This window comes from Halichoeres trimaculatus, unplaced genomic scaffold (genome assembly GCF_033239565.1).
Source record: "Halichoeres trimaculatus isolate MK-OKI-2021-1 unplaced genomic scaffold, fHalTri1.1 fHalTri1_scaffold_12, whole genome shotgun sequence".
Lineage (NCBI taxonomy): Eukaryota > Metazoa > Chordata > Actinopteri > Labriformes > Labridae > Halichoeres > Halichoeres trimaculatus.
Genome location: NW_027437190.1, coordinates 14,680,723 through 14,705,731, shown reverse-complemented (window position 1 = coordinate 14,705,731; position 25,009 = coordinate 14,680,723). Strand labels below are relative to the sequence as shown.

Sequence of the window (25,009 nt, the reverse complement as noted above, 5' to 3'; positions counted from 1 at the left end):
CCATGATCCCATAAGCACTTGTACTTACCACCATGAAGACGTGACCCTTACCAAGGCCTTTGGAACAATTGTTTTTGGTTCACAGCTTTTTACCCTATGAGTATGAGCCTATTGTAGCACAGCAAAGACCTGGTCCAGTGTAGAACACACTCCAACTGCACGTTTTACCAGTTTGAAGCCTACTCTTTGAAGAAGAGAGGATGTCTGCCTTGCAGACCTGACTGGTATGACTCCAAGGAAGAGGAGCATGATAAGCTTTTAATTTGGTTCCCAGGTAGAGATCCCTCAAATGCACCTGGAATCTGTTCTCACGCCTGAAGCTCATTTCTTGTGACTCAGTTTATAGCCTTTACCCAACATGAATGTATCAAACACACAATTTGTTCTCCTTGAATTTAATAACGTTTGTTTGATCAGAAATAGGAGAAACATATGTAAAAGTTTCGCAATCTTTTTGACAGTCCTCTGATGCTTGATGTTGATATTACGGAGGAACATCGTTGTCCCAAAAAGCTCAATGATTAAACAAATATCTGATTTATTAGGCTGCATTTTCCATCTGATCTCACTTGCAAACAGAGCAGAAAAATACTGTTTGACAGAAATGTTGTTTTCAAGTGGGGAAACTGCCATCTTCAAATGTCCTCCAATGACCTTGGAGCAACATCGAGACATGGAGCGTTTAATGATTTCATTCAGATTATTAACAACACAAAGCCATGAACTTATTATTACCAGACTGAACTGATTTGCTGGAATGAGATGGCAGCCAATAACTGCACTCACATGCAGCAGGGGGGCCGAGCAGACGGACGACTTCAGGGGGGAAGAAAAGTTCTGAGACATGTGGAAACTTAAAGTGTGGAACAGTGACTTTGACTGGGCCTCGGGTAAACAAATCCACATCAGCTTGGCCCCAGGTTCTCACACATGAGTCACCACCATCACACACTGTTAGAGTAGAGATCTCAACAAAACTACTCCAAGCAGTGTTGTTGAAGTGCACAACCAAGGCTTTCTCTCAGAGCAACACTTCCTGTCCTGTTCCAAGAATTCATTGAGAGGGACATCAGTGAAAGGGGCCTCATAGACCGGCTCCACATGATGTCAAAGTGGTGAGAAATGGTCCAAACAAGGGCATCAAATGGTGACTAAAACTGCAGCCCACCCTAGAAAAAACTCACCCAGAGGCCTTTTGAGGAAATACTGTGCTATCTTAACAATAACTGAGTATGCTCAAGATTTATCTGGTGGCCTTGGTACTATTTAGAAAAAACTGAACTTATGCTGGAGAGAAAAAACTGGAGATAGAAATGACTGATATCTCTGTGGGTGAAGAACAGAATTCATAGATTTGCACAGGTTGGGCCGCACCCACTCAGGTCTAAACTTTACATCAAACTGGATTCAACTCAATACATTTACTCCTTGTAGCTGTGTCATTATTGGGTATTTTCTATGCTAACCTGCAACTTTACAATCTGTTTGAGTCAACAGAATACACCAGAGCAAAGAAGAGTTTAATAATGGTAACAGTAAGCAGGACATATGTGGAACTGTCTTAACTTTAAGAGTTAGTAGTATGTGTAGGAAGACAAATCTTTCAGACTCGGTGTGTCAAGTTAGCTTCTGAGCTAAGACTGGACACTATGCTGTTGTTATAAATATGTCTGTTGTTTTCATGCTGAAATTAAAGAAAACAGTGAAGAGAAGATTCATTAGTCTACTTTTATCCTTACATGAGACGACAATAAGAGTTATGTGACATAGTTGTTGTTCAGAGCACATACATGTGTGTCTGCGTGGGTGTGATGCTAAATTTACAGGCAATAGTTTGATCTTTGCCACAGAGCGGAGGGTGTTGACCCTTTGAGTTCCCATAAAATCTCTTTTATAGTTGAAGGAGGCGGATGTTGTTCTGTGCTCTCAAATCTTTAATCCCAGCTGACTGGACTTTATTTTTTATTTGTAGAAGCAGACATGTGCATATGTATCTGGCAGAACCCATTAACATGTTATTGTGTATAAATCTTTAAGCCAAGAAACATTGGACATCTGGTATCGCTATAAAAAGAACAACAATAAAATGAAATCAACATAGAGAATTTCTTGTTCACGTCCAAACACTGAAGATTCTAAGATTTCCGACATCAGGTTGACGGTTCCACTCCAGTTATAACAGTGTTTGGACGAGGATAGGGGAGGCACTGCCCCCCTTAGAGGGTAAACTCTACACACTGCAGCCATTCAGTTGGCCCGGCTCACTGGATAAAGTTAGGATTGTTTGTCAGCGGGCTGTAATGCCAGGAATGCTCAGTGCTGGCTCTCCCTGTGTGCGCAAGTGTCTCTCACACTTTATTTTGCCTCTCCAGCAGTCGCTTGGATCTGTGGCGACACCCCCACGCTCCCTCAACCCTGAGTGAAATAACAGATTCTATTTCCCCTCCAAAAGCTATTTTTGTGACCCCCCACCCAACCCGACCCCACCTCACACTCCATACACTCCACCTCCCATCCCCTGAGTAGAGACTGTCCTGTCCCCCTCCGCTCTGCTCTGGCATTTTCTAGCATGTTCTACTGGGTGATCATGACATCACTTTCTAAATGAGTAAATACACTGACCTGAACACACACACACACACACACACACACACACACACACACACACACACACACACACACACACACACACACACACACACACACACATTTGTCTGGTTATTCACAGCCTGAGTCTAACGAGTGTCCAGCTGCATCTGAGTCTCAGCTCTCTGATCTAAATCTGCTGTTTTAGGTTATTGTAGAGATTAATGAGGTGCTGTTTTGTCTTCAAAGACAAAGAAACGACAGCACTTTGTTTTTTAATTCATCACAGACATACCTTAAAAGTTCATAGATTGTATTTATGGCTTTTTGGGGGGTTATACTGAAGTTAATTTAAAGATGTTATGAGGAGGATCTGTTTTAATTTTTAATTGCACCCCCTCGCTACCTTCGCCCCCAGAGTCTCCGCACACTGTCGTAATTACTTTTAGTGCGGCGTCTGTTTGTTTTGGAATTAAATGGAGATCAGATCAAAACAAATTTTATTTGTTCAAGACAACTTTTTAGTGGATACAACAGGCTGAGGTAAGGGACTTACCATAGCGCTAATTACATAGGGCTACAGTTTGAAACGTGACATCAAGCAAACGTAGCAGCCGGCTATATGTTAGCCGACGTGCTCTGACGTATCTTTAGGTTAATGTGACAACAAGTAAACACCATCAGTTTGTGTGTAGTTAAGTAGCTATTTATATTTAGCGCAGCTGACAGCCTGATGCTCTAAGATGAGTCCATAATGTGTAACGTTAGTAAATCCTGGTTAGCTATGTCGTGCCAGTCAGCTAACGTAACCTCACTCTTCATTTTATTGATAGACTCTCAAGTTTGAACAGACCACTGCAGAATAACTGCTGACTGTGGGTTGGAATGAACATTAGCACAAACAGTTTAGCCTGTGTGTTATAGAGTGATACAGCCCCAGCTAAAGGCTAATTAGCCTTTAGCCCAGGCTGTATCACTCTACCATTAAGCCTTCTTCTGGGCTTCTATTCTTTTTCTGTCTGATAGTTAGGATCTCGGGGTCTTGTTCGCGAGTGAGGGAAGGATGGAGGGAGAGATCGACAGGCGGATCGGTGCAGCGTCTGCAGTAATGCGGGCTCTGCACAGGTCTGTCATGGTGAAGAGGGAGCTGAGCTGGAAGGCGAAGCTCTCTGTTTACTGGTCGATCTTCGTTCCCACCCTCACCTATGGTCATGAGCTTTGGGTAGTGACCGAAAGAACAAGATCGCGGGTACAAGCGGCCGAAATGAGCTTCCTCCATAGGGTGGCCGGGCTCTCCCTTAGAGATAGGGTGAGAAGCTCAGCTATCTGGGAGGAGCTCGGAGCAGAGCCGCTGCTCCTCCGCGTTGAGAGGAGCCAGATGAGGTGGCTTGGGCATCTGGTACGGATGCCTCCCGGACACCTCCCTGGTGAGGTGTTCAGGGCACGTTCCCACTGGGAGGAGACCGTCTCTCGGCTGGCCTGGGAACGTCTCGGGATCCCCCGGGAAGAGCTGGACGAAGTGGCTAGGGAGAAGGAAGTCTGGGCTTCCCTGCTTAGGCTGCTGCTCTCGCGACCAGACCATGGATAAGCGGTAGAAGATGGATGGATAGTTAGGCTACAGTGTCCACCACCACTACAAAATTAACAGCAACAGCAGGAGCAGTTTGCAGGAGCAATGTTAGCATGCACACAGCAGTTCAACTAGCTCAATCGTAACGCCACAGCAAGGGGTCTGGTCCTGTCTGCATTTACTGTACAAGCAGAGGGGAATGGGATTTCTGGCTGAGAATGTCTCACTCCAATTCAACAGGAGGTGCTGTGTCCTTTTTGAGAAGCAAAGCTACGGGTGTGTCAAACTAGCTTCGGCTCACCTGAAGAGAAAGCAACATTCTAACCACAATGGCGGAAATGGACGCTGTTGTAGCTCTCTATATTTGTATGTAAGTATGTGCCATGGTGTTTGTTTGTTGTGTTTGAGCCACAGACCACAGTAGAGCGCATCTTCTACATCATCTACTTCCTCTTCCATCTGAACGCTGGGGGGTCCTCTGACAACAATCGCATTATCTGGGTGTGTCTATCGAGGTACGCTTTGTCCGATTTCGGTTCAACTAAGCTATTAACGTACATTTCAATACTCTGATCTTGCACTGACAAAGCTCATTGTCTGATTTCTGAAGCTGTATGTTAACAAACTGACTGTTTTTCCCAATATTACTTCAACATGTGACTGCGGGAGTTGTACTCGAACTCCAACCTTCTGATTGAGTGACAACCAACTGAGTCACAGCGTCCAAAATAATACTTTACATCTCAGGCTGGTCTTAAGAGTCGGGGATTAATGACACTTACTCAGATGTGTGAAGCCTGAGGAGCTACTTGGCCTTGTCTGTCTCTGATAGGGAGCGAGATCCTGTCCTGCAATCCAGGCAAGGGCAGCTGGGCTGGTAGTTGCGTCTCACACTTGCCAATCACAGCAAAATAATTTAAACCATAAGCTGTAGTCACACTAGTGATAGTGATGGTAGCAAGTAAGCTAAGTTAGTTTTTAAATATGTGTTAAGTTTCATTTGAATTATAGCAAATAATCAGTCTTCTGGTTTAACTAGTTCATTATCTATGCAAGAAATTTTAAAAGTAAGAGGTCTCCATTCAAGATTTTTTGTTTCTTTGTTTTTTTGTTTGTTTAATTGAGAGTTAGCACTGAACAAAGCTGCTCTTGGTTTCTGCTTAATCATGCTTAAATATATCACTTTAACTGCTCATTTGGAGAAAGGATTGTTTTATTTGACCTACAACTTTAAAGTACTTTGCCACCTGGTTTCTGGACCAACATAGCTCTAAACATGAGATGTAACTCTACGCCTCTAGGTATCTATTTCCAACATGCAGTTTATTTGATGTGGCTTCATGCAGAGACACTTTGGACGGGATGGTTTAGTCATAAACACTGGTCCTATGAAACATTTTCAACTAGCGAGTAAGTTCAATGATGGGAAACAAGCAGGTTAAGATGGTTTGACATCAGTTGTAGTTGTAGCCGTCTCGCCTTTAACCCATTTCATGTTAGCTGAACTGCTGATTGTCCAGCCTAAATCAAGCAGCAGGGAAATCTGTCTGAATGGGAAGCAGACCAGCTACATCTGCCAGAGCAAATAAAAACATGAGCTCAGTCTTGTCTGATTCCCAGGGTAGTACATGTGTAAAGGCTATAGTGTTTTTTTAACCAGCCATCAAACCAAAAGCTCCTCCGTTCCCAGTCTGACCTCTGAGTCAATGAAAGAAAGCTTAGGCCCTTCAAGACCAGGCACGATTTATGACTTTGTTCCTGTCTATACTTTTATGGTTTCATTACAGTTCAGGGGAGACCTTGTATCTCAATGTTTTCATGCTTAAACACAGAGATTTGACATCTTCATGCCTAATGTAATCAACAAAAATAAAGTGAATTAAATTCATCAGAATTTAGTGAGTATCAACATTTTAAAAGTTAGAAGGTTTTGAAAAACTTTGTGCATTTTGATAACAGGAACCAGGGTCTGAATCGAGTTCTGGGGTAGTTAAACTCTCCCCTTGAAAAAGCCTCTGCTTCAGGGGGTTGTACTTTCCTTTGAGGGGCACAATAACAACACACACACAGATGTGTTTCACTTGACTTTGATAACCCCTAAACAGTCGTCTTTATCTAGTGTAATACCATAAATTTGTCTTTACAGCACTTAGAAGAGTGACCATGTAAAGTGGTGACATTGAGATAGATGTGCTGTTTAACAGTGAACATCAAGAACACATCCTGGTTAATTCTTTATCAATATGTCGAAATATCATCAGCAGATAAGTATAGCGATCATCTTGAGCCATTTGGGAGGGATGCGTCCACCTGACAGTCAGCACTTGAGCCCTGTTTCCACCCAGTGGTTCACTTCGGTTCGTCTCGGTACGACACACATTTTAGCCGCGTTTCCACCAAGCAGACTGGTTTGGTTCGCCTCTTCTCAATACGGCGTGCATTTTGTGGCGTTTCCACTGACTTATCCCAGAAAAGATCCCCAAATAATTGAGACGAGCCGGCCTACTTTTTTGGGACCCATCCATATCAGTGTAAGACTGAACCGATCCGCTCTCCGAAGGTGGAGCAACACACTGCAAACCGTTGATTGGTCAAAAGAATCGTCACTTACCCACACAGCGGCTGCATTTCTCCTGGTGGCACACAGGCTTCTCTGAAACAAAGCTTGATTGCACTTTGTATCAAAGAGCTACGTGTCAATCACAGAGAAGACAAGATGCTGCATGTCTTCCATCTATGCTCTTCATTTACTGTGTTGTGTTTTTCTTCTTCGTTGAATTAATTAGCGGGGTAAACTGTGTCGCTCTGCTACGGCTTCATGCTATTGTTTAACACCTGCGGCTTGCTGCATCCAGCTTACAAGCCGCCTCCCACAAAAGGGCTCAGTTTGCTGTGGAAACACAAACGGGATCAGGCTTAACTGTACCAAACCGAGGCAAACTGTACTGAACCAACCCGGACTGCTTGGTGGAAACGGGGCTTTTATGTGATCGAGACGAGCCATCCCACTTTTTGGTACCCTTCCATTGGGGTGCCAGACTAAACAGATCCAATCCAAGAAGGTGGACTTAGAACACTACAGACCGCTGGTTGGTGGAAAGAATCGTCACTTTCTGTGCAACAGCTACGACTGTGTTCCTCTTGGCAGCACACAGTCTTCTCTGGAACAAAGCTTGATGTGCCTTGTAACAAAGAGCCACATGGAAACCACATAGAAGGTGAGTTGTTGTTTTTCTTCTTTGTTGGATTTATCAGCTGGGTACACTGTCGGGCTGTTATGGCATCACGCTATTATGTGACTGATGCGGCTATAGGCAACTGATCCAAAGCGCATTGATCTAAACAGGACTGCTTGGTGGAAATGGGGCTTTAACAGGGTCACTCTTCAAGCCAAATCTCTGCCATGGCTGAAACAATCTGTCTTTACACTCAACTCATATGTTTCAGTTTTGTTACTAATGTAACAAAACCTTCTTTTAAAGTGTTGATTCAACGAATCCATTTATGGTGCAAAAAGTGCACAAGATGAATCTCCTCCATGCTAATAGGCTAACTGTAGTGTTGCACATAATGATGTCAGCCCGTCTGTTGCTGTTCACAGCATCATCCATGGTAAATGGCCAGTACCTTTATTTTTGTTCTCTATTGGTCTGGCAGAGCAGTGCAACTACCTTTTTTTTATTCTGACATCACTGATTTGCATAATTTCCACTGGACTACATCCCTTGGTGGAAATACAGGCAACAATGAGCTCTGCCAGAAACTAATTGTTGAATTAAATGTTGAACTGAGTGGAACAAAAATTGGGACTAAAAGAAATGAAATTCCCTTGAACTTTTGGCAAAAAGTCTTTATAACAGCAGTTTTTATGTTGTGTCAAAAAGAAGTGGATTTCTGCTTTATAATGTGAGAGCTCAATATCTAAGCCAGGGCTGTTTGAAGTCTTGGAGAACTTTCGATGAACTTGTGAGCATTTTTTATTAATGTACTCCAGCAACACACAGACAATGTCCCGCTTATCTCCTCCAGCTGAAGCTGCACTGTCAGCCTGCTCCAATCATCCAGTTCAACTAGAACATGTGTTTCCCCTTTGCACCCTCAGGATGATGTCAGATCCACAAAGTCATGTGCTCCCCGAGTACAGCTTAATTTAAAACATCTCAGTTTCCTGACTCAGTGCTGCGTGATCCACGCTGAGCCCTAAAAGTTTGTCTCACATTGTACGAGGCAGCACAAGCAGAGAGAAAGTCTGCACCAAACATAGGCACAGGGCGAAAAACTCCCCAGGATAATGGGCTAGCGGGACAGGATAACCGCTCCCTTGGGTGAATAAACCCTTTTTCAGGAGAGGTAATAGCACAGATACCAGACCAGGGTGAGTTTGATTTGTGTTGTGGCATGAAATTGTGAAATCTCTGTCATTACTGCATCTCTGTCCTGTCATCACCCTCTTTTCACAGACTGGTTCAGAACCTCAGCCCACACACACACACACACACACACACACACACACACACACACACACACACACACACTCAAAGTACAGTTCAAATTAAATGTCTCAAAAAATCCCAAACTATTATATTTTGGGCCTCTGTCGTCTAGACCTGGTTGTTTATTAAAACAGTTTTAATCGACTGGATCAGTTCACCTGCTTTCACCTGTTTCTCCAACGATATGTGTTTAAGCCCAACATGTTCTTTCTTCATATAGAGAGAGAACCAAATGTGTTTTATATGCACCTGGATAAGACATGGCCTGTATCATTATAAAGATGTAGTGTTTCATCTTAACCTGTGTTTGGAAATATTTAGAGGAGGCACATTCACACACACTGTACACTGTGCACTCTGCTGAGGTCACATCGCTGCTTTAAAAGCACACACAGCACAAGAGGAACATCTTACCCATGGAGCATTGTGCCAAAACAAGCAAAGCTATAGATTGTGACATTACCAGGGGGGTATTCCACGAAGCTGGCTTAGCTCAAAGCCTGGCTTATTTGGGTTAGCCGCGCTAACTTTAGCGAGAGTTGGGTTCCACAAACGAGGCTTAGGGCTAGCGTGGCTTGGTAACCATGGTAAATTAGCCAGTGCGACTAGCCTGGTCCCGGTCAGGCTAAACGTCAGGCTTACCTTAGCTGCGTCTCAGAGAAGGTCAGACCGGCTTCTAAAAGACGCCTTGTGAACTGCAGGTGTCACATTAAATTAATCTATATCTGTAATAGATGATGTTCTTGTTCAGAAACATAAACTGAGACCTTTTGGTAACTTTTCTGACACCTGCTAAAAACCAAAAAGTCAGAAGGATCGTGAGGCTCCGCTTTCACGGTCCGTATTCATACTGAAAATCAAGATCAAGCGAGCTTTTGTCCTTCAGCTCCACGGGAGGTTTCCGTCTTCCCTGAGCTCGCTTTAGGACACCTGCGTGATCCTTTGACAGGTGAACCGCCCCCAGTTATACTAGACTGGAATAACCGTGAGTCAAGACATGTCAGATACTAGACTGTCTAACTGTACGGTAGGAAAGTTGGTGGCTGAGAGGTTAGAGAGTAGGGCACAAACGCACGGTTATCCATGCTTTGATTGCGGCGTGGGCTCGATCCCACTTGTAACTATTTGAAATAACGATTTTCTTTCTTCTGTCACCCTCAAAGTACAGTCAACATATAACAGAATAAAGGCACAAATTGTCTTATGATATAAAAGGTGACAACAGCCACAATTTTCCATAGAAATACCCTCCTTTACCGGCGGTCCGTTCTGATCATGAAGATAATGTAAAGGTGATTCCACATGGTGACATAACTTTGTGTCTTCCTCCTTATTTAAATATAGGGCACTGTATCACTGACACATCTCATCTGACAGCTAAATCATCTCTAATAAAAAAAAAAAATGACATCTCATCTACATGTCTTTTTCTGCTGTTTTAGTCAGTGTTTGATGAAACATCACCCCATGAAGTATATAGGCCTATATATATGAACAGCTTTAATTTAATCAAGAAGAATCTCCTCTGAGCCACAGCAGTGTGAGGAGCTTCAGAGTGAGAAGAAAAAGGGTCATCAAACTCAGCAGAAACAGTCAGTGTTGATTTGACACATAAGTATGACATTCTTGAACCAGCAGCGTCTCTGGCTTTATTAATTGCCACCGTGTTACCCTTTTATGTGATTTTCACTTTGTAGTCATCATACGACTCCATGTAGGAATGTTTTCTCCGCTGAGGGAAACATCTCCGCTCTCGGTTTTGACATGATTTGGTCATTTCGACAATCGACACGTCGGGGCTTTTTATCTACCGCGGACGCGCGCTTAGCCGCAGCTTAGATCAGCCTGGCTTGAATAAGCGTCTCTGAAAATCAGCTGAGCCTCGTTAGTGGAACGACTTGCAGCTAAGATTAAAGTGGCCGCTTATTCAAGCCACGCTTACCGGCGATAGCCCAGCCTTCTTTAGCCAGCTTCGTGGAATACCCCCCAGAGCTTCTGTTTGGAACGGGACCAAATATTACCCAAACATTTGCATCCTTTTTCGAAGCAACATGCAGTTTTTTTGTTTGTTGTATTTTGTTTGTTTGTCTGTTTGTTTCTTAATCAGAGCAGAAAGGATTATCAGGTTTAGGGGAAACTCCCAAACAGGACAATGAATAACATGTAATAGAGTGAGTCTGCCATTTCAACTCTCCATAAACTGTTAGCTAGTAGAGTCAGGAAAAGTATTTAGCATATAGGTAAATAAAAGAGCAGCATGTGTTTGTTGTGTGTTATAGTTTTTAAAGGTTTATCATTGGCACCAACGGTCCAGCTAATCCATCCTCCACTCATCAGATGATGTAAACTACTGATGAATCATCTCCAAAGCTTTGACTCCTACAGTGTCCAGCGCTGAACTTACATATTGAAGTTGCTGGCTCAAACAAGGCATCAGAAGAGACTCTAGAAAGTCAGCAGTGAAATTCAATTCAGTTAAATGGGTAAAAAAACAGACTTCTCACAGCTCCTTGCGCCGATTGGATAGTTGTCCCAAAAATATTTTTTTACTCATTCAAAACATTTGTGACCTCAAACTGGTTTGATGCCCCATAATCCCAGATGGGTTGTTTTTTAAACCAGTATTGCACAATTTAGCAAACAAGGGTACAATGCTGTTGACTTATGCGAAGATGAAGGATGGTGTAGTAGATGTTTTGCCAATAATCATTTAGACCATGGGAATATAATCTATATATCCTAGAAGGTTTTGTCAAAGCAAATCAATCAAAAGTTCAGTTTTAGCCTAGCATTGGATTACTGGCTACACTCGTCATGGTGGATGGAGGTATTTTGGTGTCCACATCACATACAGCGACAGTAGATCAGAAGGTTCATGTTTGCATGTCAATTTGTATCGATACTCAACAGTGATTGTCTTTAGTTTTGCTCCAGAACTCAGTCTTCAGGGACTCTGTGAGTCTCACCAGTGAGCCTTCTTTAGGTGGAAGAGTGAAAGGCTGGGATCAAATATAACTTTGCTCTTTCTCTATATGCTTGATGTAAATATTGGTCCAATGTGACAAGCACAGCTCCTAGGTTTCCAAGATCTGCTTGAGATCTATACGAACTGTGTCCTTTGACTAACTTTAGGAGTCCGGCTCAGCAGTAAAGATTTTCGATTTTGACTCAGACTAAAAGACACCGATATGGTATCAGTCAAGCAAACAGTGCAGGGTTTCCAGTAGTAACATGGGGGAGAACAGGCCAGCCTTTGTTAAAAAGCTTTAGTATCAGTGAGGAGAGAGAAGCCATTGTGCTTGAGAAAAGCCTCCTTATGGTTCATGTCCTCAGATTGTAATGGATCCTCTGCTCCGGTTTAACAAACACGACTCACTCCAGACGACAGTATATGCATTTCATCAGGCCTGTTCTTGAAAATGAGTGGACTTGTTGTCATCAGATTATTGAGTATAGAACAACCAACCTCCTGTCCATCCAGAGCTGTTTGGTGATCACATGAGCACATACAACTCAAGAGGCGCATTCTTTGTTAACAACCAGTTTAAGCTAACTGCAGCTTTAAGGAACCAAAGATAACAACCATTTCAGGCCACGAGTGAAGTGAAATAACCACGATACAGAAGTGCAGTTTTGCCTTTTTAATCTCACAAAAATGAATGCTTCTGTTCCTGAAAAGAGAGACGGAGTCATCTAGAAAACACTGCATGTCCCGCCCCTCACTTGACAGATGGTTTAAGAACATTTAAAAGGTTCATTTTAGGCACTTGGAATCATAACTACATTCCCTTTCTGAACAACAAATACATCTTTGGTCCAGTATGTAATTTAAAAAAACATAGCCAGAGTATGAAAATAACACCAACTTCAATGTTTTTTTTTCCTCAAAAATGTATTTTTGACATTTATAAAGCTTCATAAAGACTTTTTCAATACTTAAACAAGATATTATCGCTACATCTCAGACATGACCAGCAATCTTACAGATGTTTTGCAAGACAAAAGTGAGAAAAAAATATGTCGGCTCAATCAGTACAGCAGTACAGGATTGTTAAAGTCAAGTCACATTTGGCAAACATGGGTTCCTTTCATTCTTTTTTTTCTGGATTTTCAGTCCATTTCTTTTTAGAGTTTCAGAGCATGGAGGGACATCCACCTCTCAGAGTCACTTCAGCTACAGGGCAGCCAAGTCTGATATACATTACTGCACGGCGAGATCTGCGGCGGCTGCACATGTGCGATATAATAGTTACTGAAGTTGATGTCCTGCACATAAGGAGCTGGCTGGTAGTAACACGTCACATTCGTAACTGTAGGGATGGCGTTCTGTTCAGCCAGAACTTTCAGCGCCAGCATGGAGATGAGGCCGAGCGTCTGCCGGCGCTCATGGCCCATCAGACACACGGTGCTCTCATTCACTACGTGGTGCAGAGTCATCAGGCACTCGTAGCGTTTGTGCTCCATCCCTGCAAAGTGGTTCTGCAGGTAGGCCTCCAGCTTCCTCTGCTGCTCTCCGATGTCAGAGAAGTCAATGAAGAAGCGAGAGCACATGTAGCGCTGCATCTGCTTCATGTCCGCCTCTGATGAGGGCCTGAACCCCCGCACCAACAGGTGGCAGTACTTCAATAAGCCACCCCCTCTGATCTCTTCGGGGCTGCGCGTGGCTATGGTCCTCTGACACAGGTGCTCCATAGCCTCCATGAAGTCCCCGTACACGCTCTCCCCGATCACAGTGGGGTGAAAGCTCTCAGACATGGGCGTCTCCGAGCAGCGGTCAAACAAGAGCAGAGAATCGAGACAGATCTGGAAGGAGTCCACGCTGAATTCAAACTGCCGCCGTAAAGAGTCCACAAATTTTAACTCCACATTCTTGCCAGTGTTGTTGGACAGCGAGATGAGGCTCCAGCGATCCGTGTCATTACAGACTTTGACCAGTTTCTGTACATACGCCTCTTTCAGGGTCAGAGCTGTGATTCGCTCCTTTGAGACCCCGGCTGGCAGGAAATCAAACAGGCAGTCCAGAACGACATCTTTCACCAGGCGGAAGGCCTGATCGTCTTTTAGCGCCACGCCAAAGATCAGGTCCAGGTCCTTATAGCCCAGTCCTGTGTCCTGATGGAGCACGTGGCTTGCAGCCGAGCCGTTCAGCCTCACATCCTTTACACACACGCCCCTTTCCTCCAGTCTCGCCCTCACCACCTGTAAAGGGACAACACACAGAGGCAGTATTTTATTAATGATGAACCAAAACCAGACGGGGTCTCTTCTTCAAGACACTCCTCAAACATTACAAAGGATACACATCTGAAATAATGCAAGTTTAACCATATGGACCTAATGGAAATCAATAGTGTGTGGACGCAGGATCAATACTGCTGCTCACAGAAGTCCGTTTCATCATCATCAGCTTCAGCCTGAATAAAACCTAAAAAGCACAAACAAAGAGCAGCAGAGCCAGGGAGCCTGTGATCCTCTAGATCTGTCTCCATCTCTGGATTGTTTTATAGGAGGGACAAGACCTTTCATCCTAAATTACAGAAGCATGGAACAGAGAACCAGACTGCTCTTTCCAAAAGATCCTCATTTTAGCTGAACTTTTCAGCCTCAGGTCAGCTAGAGTCAGCCATGTTTCTCTCCTTCAGTCTCAGTGACTTGGAAGATGTCAAAAAGTAGAGGTATGGCCTCAGAGCAGACAGGAGAAGAGGGTCTACAGCTGAGTTGGGCATGCTGACTTCAGACATCAGACACAGGTTTGAAAGACATCCACTTGTGCTGAAATGAACTCTTCTCAACACATTTGAAAGAAAAGAAAAATCAAAGTGATCAGAAACAACAAACAGCTGCAGCCTCCTTGTTGTGTCTGGGGAGCTATTTGAGAAGTTGGTTAACTAATTCAGTGTTTACACAGCAGCAACCTGACGCTGTGGCTGATACACAAAGCAGCTCGTAACAAAAAGCTGTCGTGTCAGCTCTTCTTCGACTCGGCATGCTCTTAATTTTGCAAATAGCAGTTGTGTACAGTTCAAGCAGTAAAACCTGCTGAACACATTAAAGTTGTCACACATTTGCATACAATTCCAAGTCTCCCCAGTGGCACTAACCTGTCAGATTAGACTCTCTCTGTCTGTCCCATGGTGATCAGATAACCAGCTGACACTATTTATACACACTGGGTCAGGCTAGAGGGAAATAAACATTTGGAAGCAAGTCACACAGGAGCGGGGGAGGATCTAAATCTTGATACTGAGGCAGTAAACGCTTTACTCCGCAATAAAGCTGCACTGATTAGGATCAAATCTAATCCGATTGAGTAATACTGCACTTTTTTCAGTGAAATTCAGTGTCACACATTTGAACCTCTGCCTTCTGACTCCAGGTGTACATTCATTGATACCTGAATCCTGGTGGGAGTGTCAGGCCTAGAAACACGGGTATGCTTTTGCGAGAATGACATTTTTTCTGAGATTACAGCTCTGTGACGTCTTCAAAATGATGAAAAGACTTCATGCATTGAGTTGTGTGCTGTGGTGGAATACTAAAACAGATTTGTTATCTCACATCTACAGTTTCAGCTCCACAACAACCCACAACAATGCAGCAGGACAAAGGTTCCCACTCTGTGATGATGGAAAACAGAAGACATTCAGCTGCTTCATGAGCAAAAACAGCGTCACTCTTCATTATCATGACAGGAGATTAACAGCCGATCAATGTTCAGTCCAAGCACGGCACATTTCAGTCAGTTGAAATCATACAGGGTTTCCACAAATGCAGGGGGAAACCGAGTCCCCACTTTTAGGACTCAAACCTGCATTTAAGCTTCCTGCACACTCAATGGAGCATTCATCTTTCCACAACCACAAGCATGAAGCTCCAGGCTTCACAGGCTGGTTGAGCTCATCCTGAATATGTCAATGTGGAAATGAAATGGGATTACACAACACATTACCCAACAGAGACAATCATGCTGGTGTTGTTTTTTTCTGGTATTCTATCACAGCGTTCACCTTGAGCCATCAAAAGAAAACACAAAAAGGCGTAAAATAATCCATCCATGTGGAATAAGTGTGTGTGAATGTGACATGACACTATGCCAAACTTTTCAATCACAGCGTCCACACAAGGATTCCTCTAGGCTGTCGTTGAAATGTGTCGCTGATGGATGCTCTGCTGAATCTGAATTAAGCACTTTAGCTCCTTGAAACACTTAGAATAAATACTTAAATTCCCTGTCAGCAATAGGCAAGACACACTAAAGAGTCACAAAACAGGCCCTTGATGCTGAATATAATTTAGAGTATGATGAAAAAAAACAGAATTAAGATGTAAAGCACACTGGAGCAGTTAGAAGTCAAATGATTTGAATGTATTTTATCCTGGGTTGTTCAGAGGAACTGACACTGAATTTAGAGACCACCAGTGTCCAGGAAAGCCCTCCAGGGGAGTTCAGTGACAGTGTAAATTTATTTGAATGTCTTCTGATTGAATCATGAGTGAGAATTTGATCCATAGGTTAAACTTTTTATGTCTCCGACTTGCAGCAGATTTTGTGAAAATGATATAAAACTTGAATCCACCATAAATACACAAACTCAGGATGTAGCTACCTGGACAATCTGGCGCGGCTGCACAGAGAGAGTGGGGAAGTTTCCTCGGCCGTGGATGGGGACAGCCTCCCCCAGGATCGAGTCCAAGCGCTGCACCTGATCCCAAGACAACACGCAGAACCTCCGACTCTGATCCGAGGATTCGCCGGTAGACATGTCGAAGTAAACTTTCAGCCCCCCTCCCCAAGAAACAGAAATAAGGAGACTATGTGTCGGTGCTTCCTCCCGGCTGGGCTCTGTTTCCTCTCTCTTCAGAAGAGCTAAGTTGTTCCCCTGGATGTCAGCTCCGATTAGAAACGTCGAAGTGAGGAGAAGGAAAAGTTAGTTGAGTCAGGACTTGTGATGGTGACAGTGGGTTCAGACGCTTCCTCCGGTGCACGCCGCTTAAATCCGGTCAGTCTGCAAAGGAAGCGATTCATCCGAGGGTTTAAATGCTCCTCATTAGCATGCGCGCTGTGATTGGCTGCTGACTTTGGTCATTGATTATGGACGCCCTGTCTGCAGGAAACACCCTTCATGTGACGCATCTGAAAGCCTCCACCCATCTCCGTGCTCCCTGCGTGCAGACCAGACAGGGTTTTCCCTCCCGCAGGCCTACTGCTCCACTGCTCCCATGATCTGCTTAACCTCAACTGCAGCAATTTTACCATTCAGCATTTATTAATCAAATATTTGGGCATTCTGCTGCTGATATTGAGTTGAATGATTTATTTCAGACAGACTTTACAGCTGTGCAAACACCATGTACTCTGCCTCCCACGATGTAGTTTTTTATTTGCCAAGGGAATGTTTGCAGAGCATGCAGGATGTTTTTTTCCAGCTACGCCCTGCGTCACAGTCATATACGTCATGGTCATATAAATCTACAGAAAACACGGAAGAGAAATAAATTCATACTCAGGAAACTGGAACTAAAAGCCGAATTATACCATCAAAAGCCTATCTAAGTTACCCTAAAAATTAAAAAATGATATAAAAAATAATTATAATAACTTTTGATCTCTCATCTCAAACCAGGATGGAGCTTGAGCCTAAGTGATCTTGCTTGATGTTAGGCTTTACCACTTACAGCTTCATTTGAATCACAAAGGGAGATGTGTAGCCACCAGGAAAATGAATCACACATTACTAAGTAGAACAGCAAATACTACAGAACTGAAATAATTTTGCATATCAGTACTTTGTTCCTGCTCCTGTTCCTGTTGTGTCTCATCATCACCTTTCAATTTGTTAGGACCTTTTTAACTGCAATTTTCATTTGACTAAACAAACTCCTTCAACAAATAATCTGTCAATACTATTTATTATTTAATTGGAGGTCAGTTCAGTTATATAAAACCATTCAAGGTCAATGATTGACATTGACATGCAAATTTTATGCGTATCATCGCTCTTCAACTCCGTTCACCTTGCTAGCAAGCAGGACTAGCTCTGGACGTCACTGATGTTCTCTTTTTTTTTTCTTTTCATTTTCTACATCTTGTAAATGAAGCGGTTATTTTGGTTCTTTGTTTTGTTGTTTTGATGTGGGTATAGGTATGGAAGCCCGTTTCCACCGATAAAATAAAATAATGAAAATTGTATAAGTATAAAAAAGAGCAGTCATAATTACGAGATACTAAGTCATAATAATAGGATACTAAGGGGCCCTTTACACGACAACGGTTTTAGGGTGAAACACAAAAATATTGTTCATTTACACAGAAACAGTCTAAATGCAAACTTTTGAAAACAGCCTCCAGAGTGAAATTTTAATAAAACGCCGCCCACACCAATGTCGTGTAAGCAGTAAGCCGGCGTTGTCTGTGGAAATGCTGATGTCACACTCCACTTCACATAAGCATACAACAGTACCTGTGTTACTATCGTCATGGACTACCATGTTGTGCTTGTGCTCAACCTGCTAAATCTGCTGACTGTCTTTAAACACAATGTGCATCTGTTGCAACATTTCTTCACTTGCCATTCGCCAATACACCAGATAATCAGCTCAGCTGTACTTCGGTGGAGATCTACCAAAAGTAGCTTCTGGGCAAGACAGTTATGGCACCGACTACAGGCCTGGCATGCTTACTACAGCGTTTTCTTTCCTTCAGTATTTCCAAGTAAACAGATTTTTTTTTACTACATTTTAGCATTTTCTGATGAAACATTGCTGTGTGAACGGGGGCTAAGTCATAATAATGAGATACTGCATCGTTTTCATGAGATACTGAGTCACAATTATGAGATACCACTGTCACTGTCTAAAGTTTCTTCTATAAATGGATATGCTCATACATCCTTGCGCCAATGCGGAAGTGATGCATGCATGGAGCTCATTGGTGGTTAGCCTTAGACATAATTATGTTTTTGTGTCACACAATTATGACTTATCCTTTTTTTTTTACTTTTTTCAATTTCTTTCTGTTTTTCTCAGGCAGAAATGGGCTTCTATATGCAGGTCAATTTTCTTTGTCTTTTTGAGACATTTTTCATTTATTTCTGAATTTTAGATGGTACTCTGTAAGGAGAGGAGCTAGACTTTGTAAACATGCTGAATTTGCTTTGTTTGTCTGTTGTTACCTGGATTCAAAGTCCTTGCGCTCTCTTGAACCCTTCTGTAATCTGCCCGTCTTTTTGCACCAGCCAAACTACGGTCACATCATCATTGTTTTCATTGTGATTTGTATCCAGTCTATTATGTGTTCCAATGTGTTAAATACCCCCTAATGAAGGAGCTGACACAATGGCAGACATTACTCACAACAGCAGACATTATCTCCCAGGGCTGAGGAGGCCTGAAGATTCAGCCACTGTATAATTTGCCAGTTAACAAAACAGGTGAAAGCTTCAGTCATTTCCTCTTTTACAAAGGCCTAAATATGTCATCCTTTATAAAATAACTCACTACACCCGTAAAATGTTTACAAGAGAGTGAAGTTCATTTCAAGACTGATCTTTGTTTGTTTTTCTTCATGCAGCTGTAAAACAGGCACAAACAGACTTTTCCCTCACGTAGCTTCACATATCATGTTTTTCTTTTATTGAGTTCATTCGCTTCTCTAAAGCTGTCCTCGGCTCACACTTTGGAGGTGGACGGTGTCTAGCAAGCTTCCATGACGCTTTGGCATGTACTTTGGATTTGTTCAACTTGAAAGATCACATCAAACACCGTGATGTCAATATAATCATGTTACCCTGGCAACAGCATCCGTGGTTGTTGGGCAGCTGGGCAGCAGCGTCTCCAGCTGAGGGTCCTGCCCGCTGCCGATACGCGACATCTGCGTCATACGACTATAAATAACTACTCATGTGGCAGCTGTGCATCCTGGGAGCAGAGCCAGCTTCTACCTGGATTTGAAACAGTCGAGAAAGAGAGACAGAGATGGCCAATAAATGTCATTCACCACTTGACATTATCAGGTTCCGCACGGCCTCACGTCAAAAGACAAAGACCACAATTTAGGCTTAAAGAATTCACAGCTGCTTGAATAACACCTTAAATCATCCTCACTCTGTTTATTAAGATGACATCCTGCTTAAGCCAGGACAGGTGAGACTGTGAGTGTAAGAGGCGCGGTGAGATAACTAATATTTAAACACACCCTAAACAAATGAGACAAAAGACGGGTATATGTTCAGGACATGACCATGATCAAACATTTTTTTACAAAGTGGTGCTTGTAGGTACAATACTACCTCAGAAATTAAATAGAAGTCGGTAAAGCATGTCTGTTTTTCTTACTATTCAGACTGAGAGCCATAAGGTGGACAAGGCAGAACAAGGCAGGGCTTTTCTTGAGGGCAAGGACACGAGTGGATGTCACAGGAGAGTTGTAAAAGCATGGCTGAAAATCAATGTTTCCAAACACCAGGCAGTGAAGTGTCACAGTGATCAGTTGTGCAGAGATGGAACACTGCGTCTGTCGCTCAAGATTAACTGCGAGGTCATCACTGGTGTGTCAGGGCTCTTACAGTCTAAGTGAATTTTTTCCCCTCCAGAGACTTTCCTCGTCTGTCACTGCAGCACATTTGCACATTACACTAGAAGACCAAGTGTTTGCTAATATTAGAGTGTGTGTCCCATACAACAGACTTTTGAGACGCAGCTGCTGCTTATAAATATATCTAAAGCCACTCTGCATGTTTGACTCTGAAATCTTAAATGAAAGACTGAAATCACTGATGATATCAGGTCGTCTCTTCTTTAAACTCCAGTTTGGCTTTCTGTCTGTAGATCAGCCAGGTTGAGTTGACCAGTCATGATATCTTTGTTCGAGTGTGTTGGAGTGAATGCGTGATAAGACAGGTAAATTTACTTTCCCTGATTACTCCAGATGACATATCTGTGGGACAGAGGAACCAGGTTACGCAAGCAGCCGTGCCTCTGACGTTGGACTCCCTCGGCTGCTTGCTTGATTGATTACAGTAGTGTTAAAAGAACTGAAAACAAACACGCAAAACACAGTGAGAATTCAAGTGACATTATACACCAGCTCTCCAATCTAGACACACCTGCAGAGTGAAATGGAAAAAAGACAGCGTTGATTTCTTGTGGGTTTTGTTTTCTTCCCATTTCTAGTTTTGGGAGCCCAATTTGGTCGTACTTTGGGTTTTATTTTCTAACTTTGTTACCAGTTCCAAGCTTGTTATTCATTTTTTTTCATGCCCACTTTTTCAACCTTTACTTCAGGCTTGGCAGGTTTGTAGCTGTGCCACAGCCTCAGCAGTATCTTTGGATAAGAGAGGCAGTTGCATAGTTGAAGCGCTCTGAAGCTCAACGGTCAAATATAGAGTTGGCTGTTACATAAGTACAGCTCACTTTACTCTGAACAGAGGAAAAAAGTTTGAGTCAAGCTGGAGTTGAGCTGAATGATAAATACTTTGGATAAAAGAACAAAAGTTTTTTTTTCTACAAGGCTCTATATCAAGATATCAAATCAGAAAAGGCACAAAGAACTACTACAGGTGTCCCACTTGAACCTGCTTCCTCTTTAAAATTTTGGTCTGCTCGCATCTTTTGTAATGTATGTTCTGAAATTTTTGTCTTTCTGTTTGTCAAACTCTCACTTTAGGATTAGTAAGTCCAAACACGTGCAGTTTAAACTCATCTGTGCTTAAAGAAGCCTTCATGTAACAGAGGAATGTATGGCCCTGGTAATAAAACACTCTCCCCTCTCATATGAGGCGACCTAACTTAGACAGCGTCCTTAACTGGAGCTTAAATCATCTTATGCAACAGAACCCTCCCCAACTGGACATTTAGGGTCCCTGAAGCACTTAGGTTTCCCTGTCAAATGCTAAACTTCCAAGCTTTAGTGGTGCTAGATGAATTACTCCCAATCTAGTTATATTCTCCTCTGATCAAACACCCCCAACTGCATCACTGAGACGTGGACACAAAATAACAGCTGTCTGCAATGTCCAGAAACCGCTGAATCAACAAATACAGCCACAAAAGCTTATAAAATAAACATGTTCTGTAATTTTCTAAACACGTGTGCCTGGTGTGGAAATTTCAAAATAAAAGCTACTTTTTTCTTTTCTCTGGAGGATTTACCAAACCCAAAAGGAAACCCTATCTTGTTATGTGATCTAAATAAGGTTCAAGTAATCCTGTCCTGCCTCGCCCCAAGTCAAGGAGCTAAGGGGAAAGACTCCCCCTAAGGGCTGGTTAGGAGTGGTATGAGGCAAAGAGCAATTGTATTAATCAACTGGACACATTTTGAGTTAAAGACTGCTGAACTACGAAGAAAGCCCTCAGAGACAGAGTCTGTTAGTGACACAGGACAACAGGACAGGCGGCTTTGTCCAGCTGTCTCCATCAGAGCTGACAATTCAGCCTGAATGAGTGATTAGTAAAAAATAATGGAGCATGTTTCTTCAGACTGGTGTCCAGGGAACAGCTCAAAGGATCAAAAGCACAAAAGCGTATCCCATCATGCCACGGGTTAGAAGGAGCCAGCTGGAGGTTCGAAGAGCTCCAAAAACCTCCATGATACCAAAACAACAAAGCACTCTTTATTAGAATCATTTATTTACAATCAGGGAGTCGCACTCATGTCCAAACTCATGACAGGTGTTTTTGAATATTGATAACTAAACAAGCTCTTGAGCAAAAACAAACCTGGCTTGTTTTCCTTAGTTTGAAAGATTCATGCGAGGCCTGGTTGTGAGGGTTGAGATTTATGTAGTGCTCTAACTGAGAACAGGCAGCAGACAGCAGGCATGCTGCACACATGGCCCAAAGCTGCTCTGAGGTACAGACTGTAAAAGCATTGGCAGAAAGCAGGGCTCAACAAACCACTTGACATTCAGCTGACAGTCTCCAACATTTCACTGTACAATTAAAAAGCCTGTGTGGCCTTTGTTTCACGACACTCCTCATTTAGTCACCTTTCTCCCCTTACATAACTTTCTTTTAAGTAACACAGTAAACATGATAAGCCTTGTGGAGCATTTAACCCCTTCATTACCCACAGAGCTGAACATTGACCTCTGCTGTACGTAAGTCAGACATGTTGGGGATATGTCAGATCATGCCCTCTTGGTGATTCAGCACTGCTCTCTCTGCCTGTCACCTTGTCCCACCTCTTTTTCTCCCTCTTTTCACTGTCAGTGCTTACTAAACCTGGGTCATGACCAAGTGCATCAAGTTCACAAGGCGTTATTGGTTCTTTCACAACCATCTTTCGTACAAAACTACATGTGCATTCCTATACCATGTAACTCACTCTACTGACACTACCTTAAAGGGGCTGTGAGGAGTTTGAAAGTGATTTTGAAAAAGTCTCCTTTCTAGATATATGCCTAATCATAATCCACTCTTAAAAATGAGATTATCAATGCCAATATTGCTGGTTACAGGTTATTTATAATTGCTAATTCTTAGCTTCCAGGACGGGTCGACCAGGACAACACCACACCAGCTGACAAAGTTTAGTTGTGAGAAGAGATAAAAACACAGGGATCTGTGGTTTTCTCTGCTAAAAACAATTTCTGTGATTAATTTTGTAGTGATGGTGTACACAGGAGCCAAACTGTCAGACAGAAAAAGGACAGAAGAGCAGAAGAAAGCTAAACAGGAGAGTGATACAGCCCGAGCTAAAGGCTAATTAGCCTTTAGCTTAGGTGGCTAGAGTTCATTTATGAGGGAAATGTTCCAGCTACACTCAGTAAAACTGTGCATGTGTGTGCTAGTCACTTCACAGCTGACTGCTTTTCCAACTTTAGACAGTACAACAGAGGGCTAGCGAATAGATTGGTCCTGAATCCAGGCAAATTACCAATCATCCACTTACAAACCTCAGACCCTGGAAATGTGAGTATTTTAAATGCTGTGTGCTGTGGAGCAGATGTAAGAGCTTTTCCTAAGTGACCCTTCTGTCTCTGTGTTAGCTTATGGATGCTAACTTTAGCTGCGGTTAGCCTGTTGTTTTAGCCTGTAATGTTACGCTACTTTTTAGCGCCAGACCAAGTAAAAAAAGTTGAATGACGAAGACAATGTCTACAGACTATATCAGGAGCCATTTTTTCCCCAAAAATGCACATCACAGTCAGTCGTCAGTTTTTAAGAATTATTCAGGGGATCTGATGTCCCAATCATTTCACAACCCAGCTCATAAACAAAGACTAAAATGGAGTTAAATTTGAGAGAAAAAAAAGGAAAGAAAAAAAGATTTTTGAACAACACAATTTAAGATCATGAAACAAAAATCCCAATAAAGTAAATAAATATATAAATAAATTACATTGATTTTTTCCCCCACCCCTAAATAGATCTGAGATTTTTTTTATCAAAGAAAAGGACACATTTTGCTTCTTGCTGCAAAAACAGCGATGTGTTGTCATAGGGATGACTACAGTCTATGTGCAGTAAATGGATGGCTGTGTTTTCTGCGAATACCGAAAAATTGCATTTAAAAAATATATTTTGATATACCTTTTGACGTTGATAATGTTAATCTAAATTGTGTATTATGACCAGGCAAATATCTAAAAGTGACACCATTTCAAGATCACTCATAAAGTCCTCACGGGGCCTTCAACATGTTATTGTTTGCATGCATGTAGCATTAATGTTGCATCAAGCAGCCAAGAGCAAATTTAATCATTGATAAATGGCAATAGTCTGTGGTTACTTTATCTTATTGTCGTACTTCATACTGTGTTAAAACAATGATCTACGGCTGTGAGGGAAATGTAGTCCAGTAAAACACATTTCCCCTCTGGAATGTCATGTAGCCCAAAACTGCAACACAGATACAAGGTCAACACTAGCTCACCTCAATCCAAAAAAAGGATGCCTTTGTTTTTTTTATGTACAAAGAGAACATTCAACAGTTCATTTGTTTCTTAGTAAAAGGCGATGAGTTACCTGTCAGATTGTAAATAATTATCTATCAGCACCCGAAGCATTTTTCAGCAGTTTATTGAGACTGTGTGTCAAACAGTGTTGATGATGATATGTGCTGTGATAAGATCTGACCCTGTGGTACCCTGGTACACTAATCCAGCTCTGTGGCACATATTCAGGTTTCCATGGGGAGCGCTTTCCACCCCACCACACACAGACAAGGTTTTTCCACTGCAGGAACAGTGCATGAAGAGATACGTCATGTCTTTTAGGTTTAGTGTCTTATCTGATCTGTGTGCTGAAAAACTCAAATACCAAATGTTACATTACGAAGAAGCTTTATCTGGGAAAATTAAAAAGTTACTAAATTAGCAGGAAGATGGAAAGAAGAAGCCTCAGGTATGGGTTGATGCTT

General features: G+C 42.5%; 1 protein-coding gene across 1 annotated transcript; it reads right to left on the bottom strand.

The window, feature by feature from the left end:
• Nucleotides 1-12,281: 12,281 nt before the first annotated feature.
• tent5ba (terminal nucleotidyltransferase 5ba) lies at nt 12,282-16,695 on the bottom strand. Its single transcript, XM_074683702.1, has 2 exons — nt 16,257-16,695; nt 12,282-13,848 (listed from the first exon to the last, which is right to left on the bottom strand). The coding sequence occupies exons 1-2, from the start codon at nt 16,410-16,412 to the stop codon at nt 12,820-12,822; spliced, it is 1,185 nt and encodes a 394-aa protein (XP_074539803.1). The 5' UTR covers nt 16,413-16,695; the 3' UTR covers nt 12,282-12,819.
• Between the last annotated feature and the right edge of the window lie 8,314 nt (nt 16,696-25,009).

What these genes read in the sequence shown, in the direction of transcription:
- tent5ba (XM_074683702.1), bottom strand. Translation starts at nt 16,412, where the DNA reads ATGTCTACCGGCGAATCCTCGGATCAGAGTCGGAGGTTCTGCGTGTTG. An exon ending in AGCCGCGCCAGATTGTCCAG is followed by an intron (nt 13,849 to 16,256) that starts GTAGCTACATCC and finishes GTCCCTTTACAG; the next exon opens with GTGGTGAGGGCGAGACTGGA.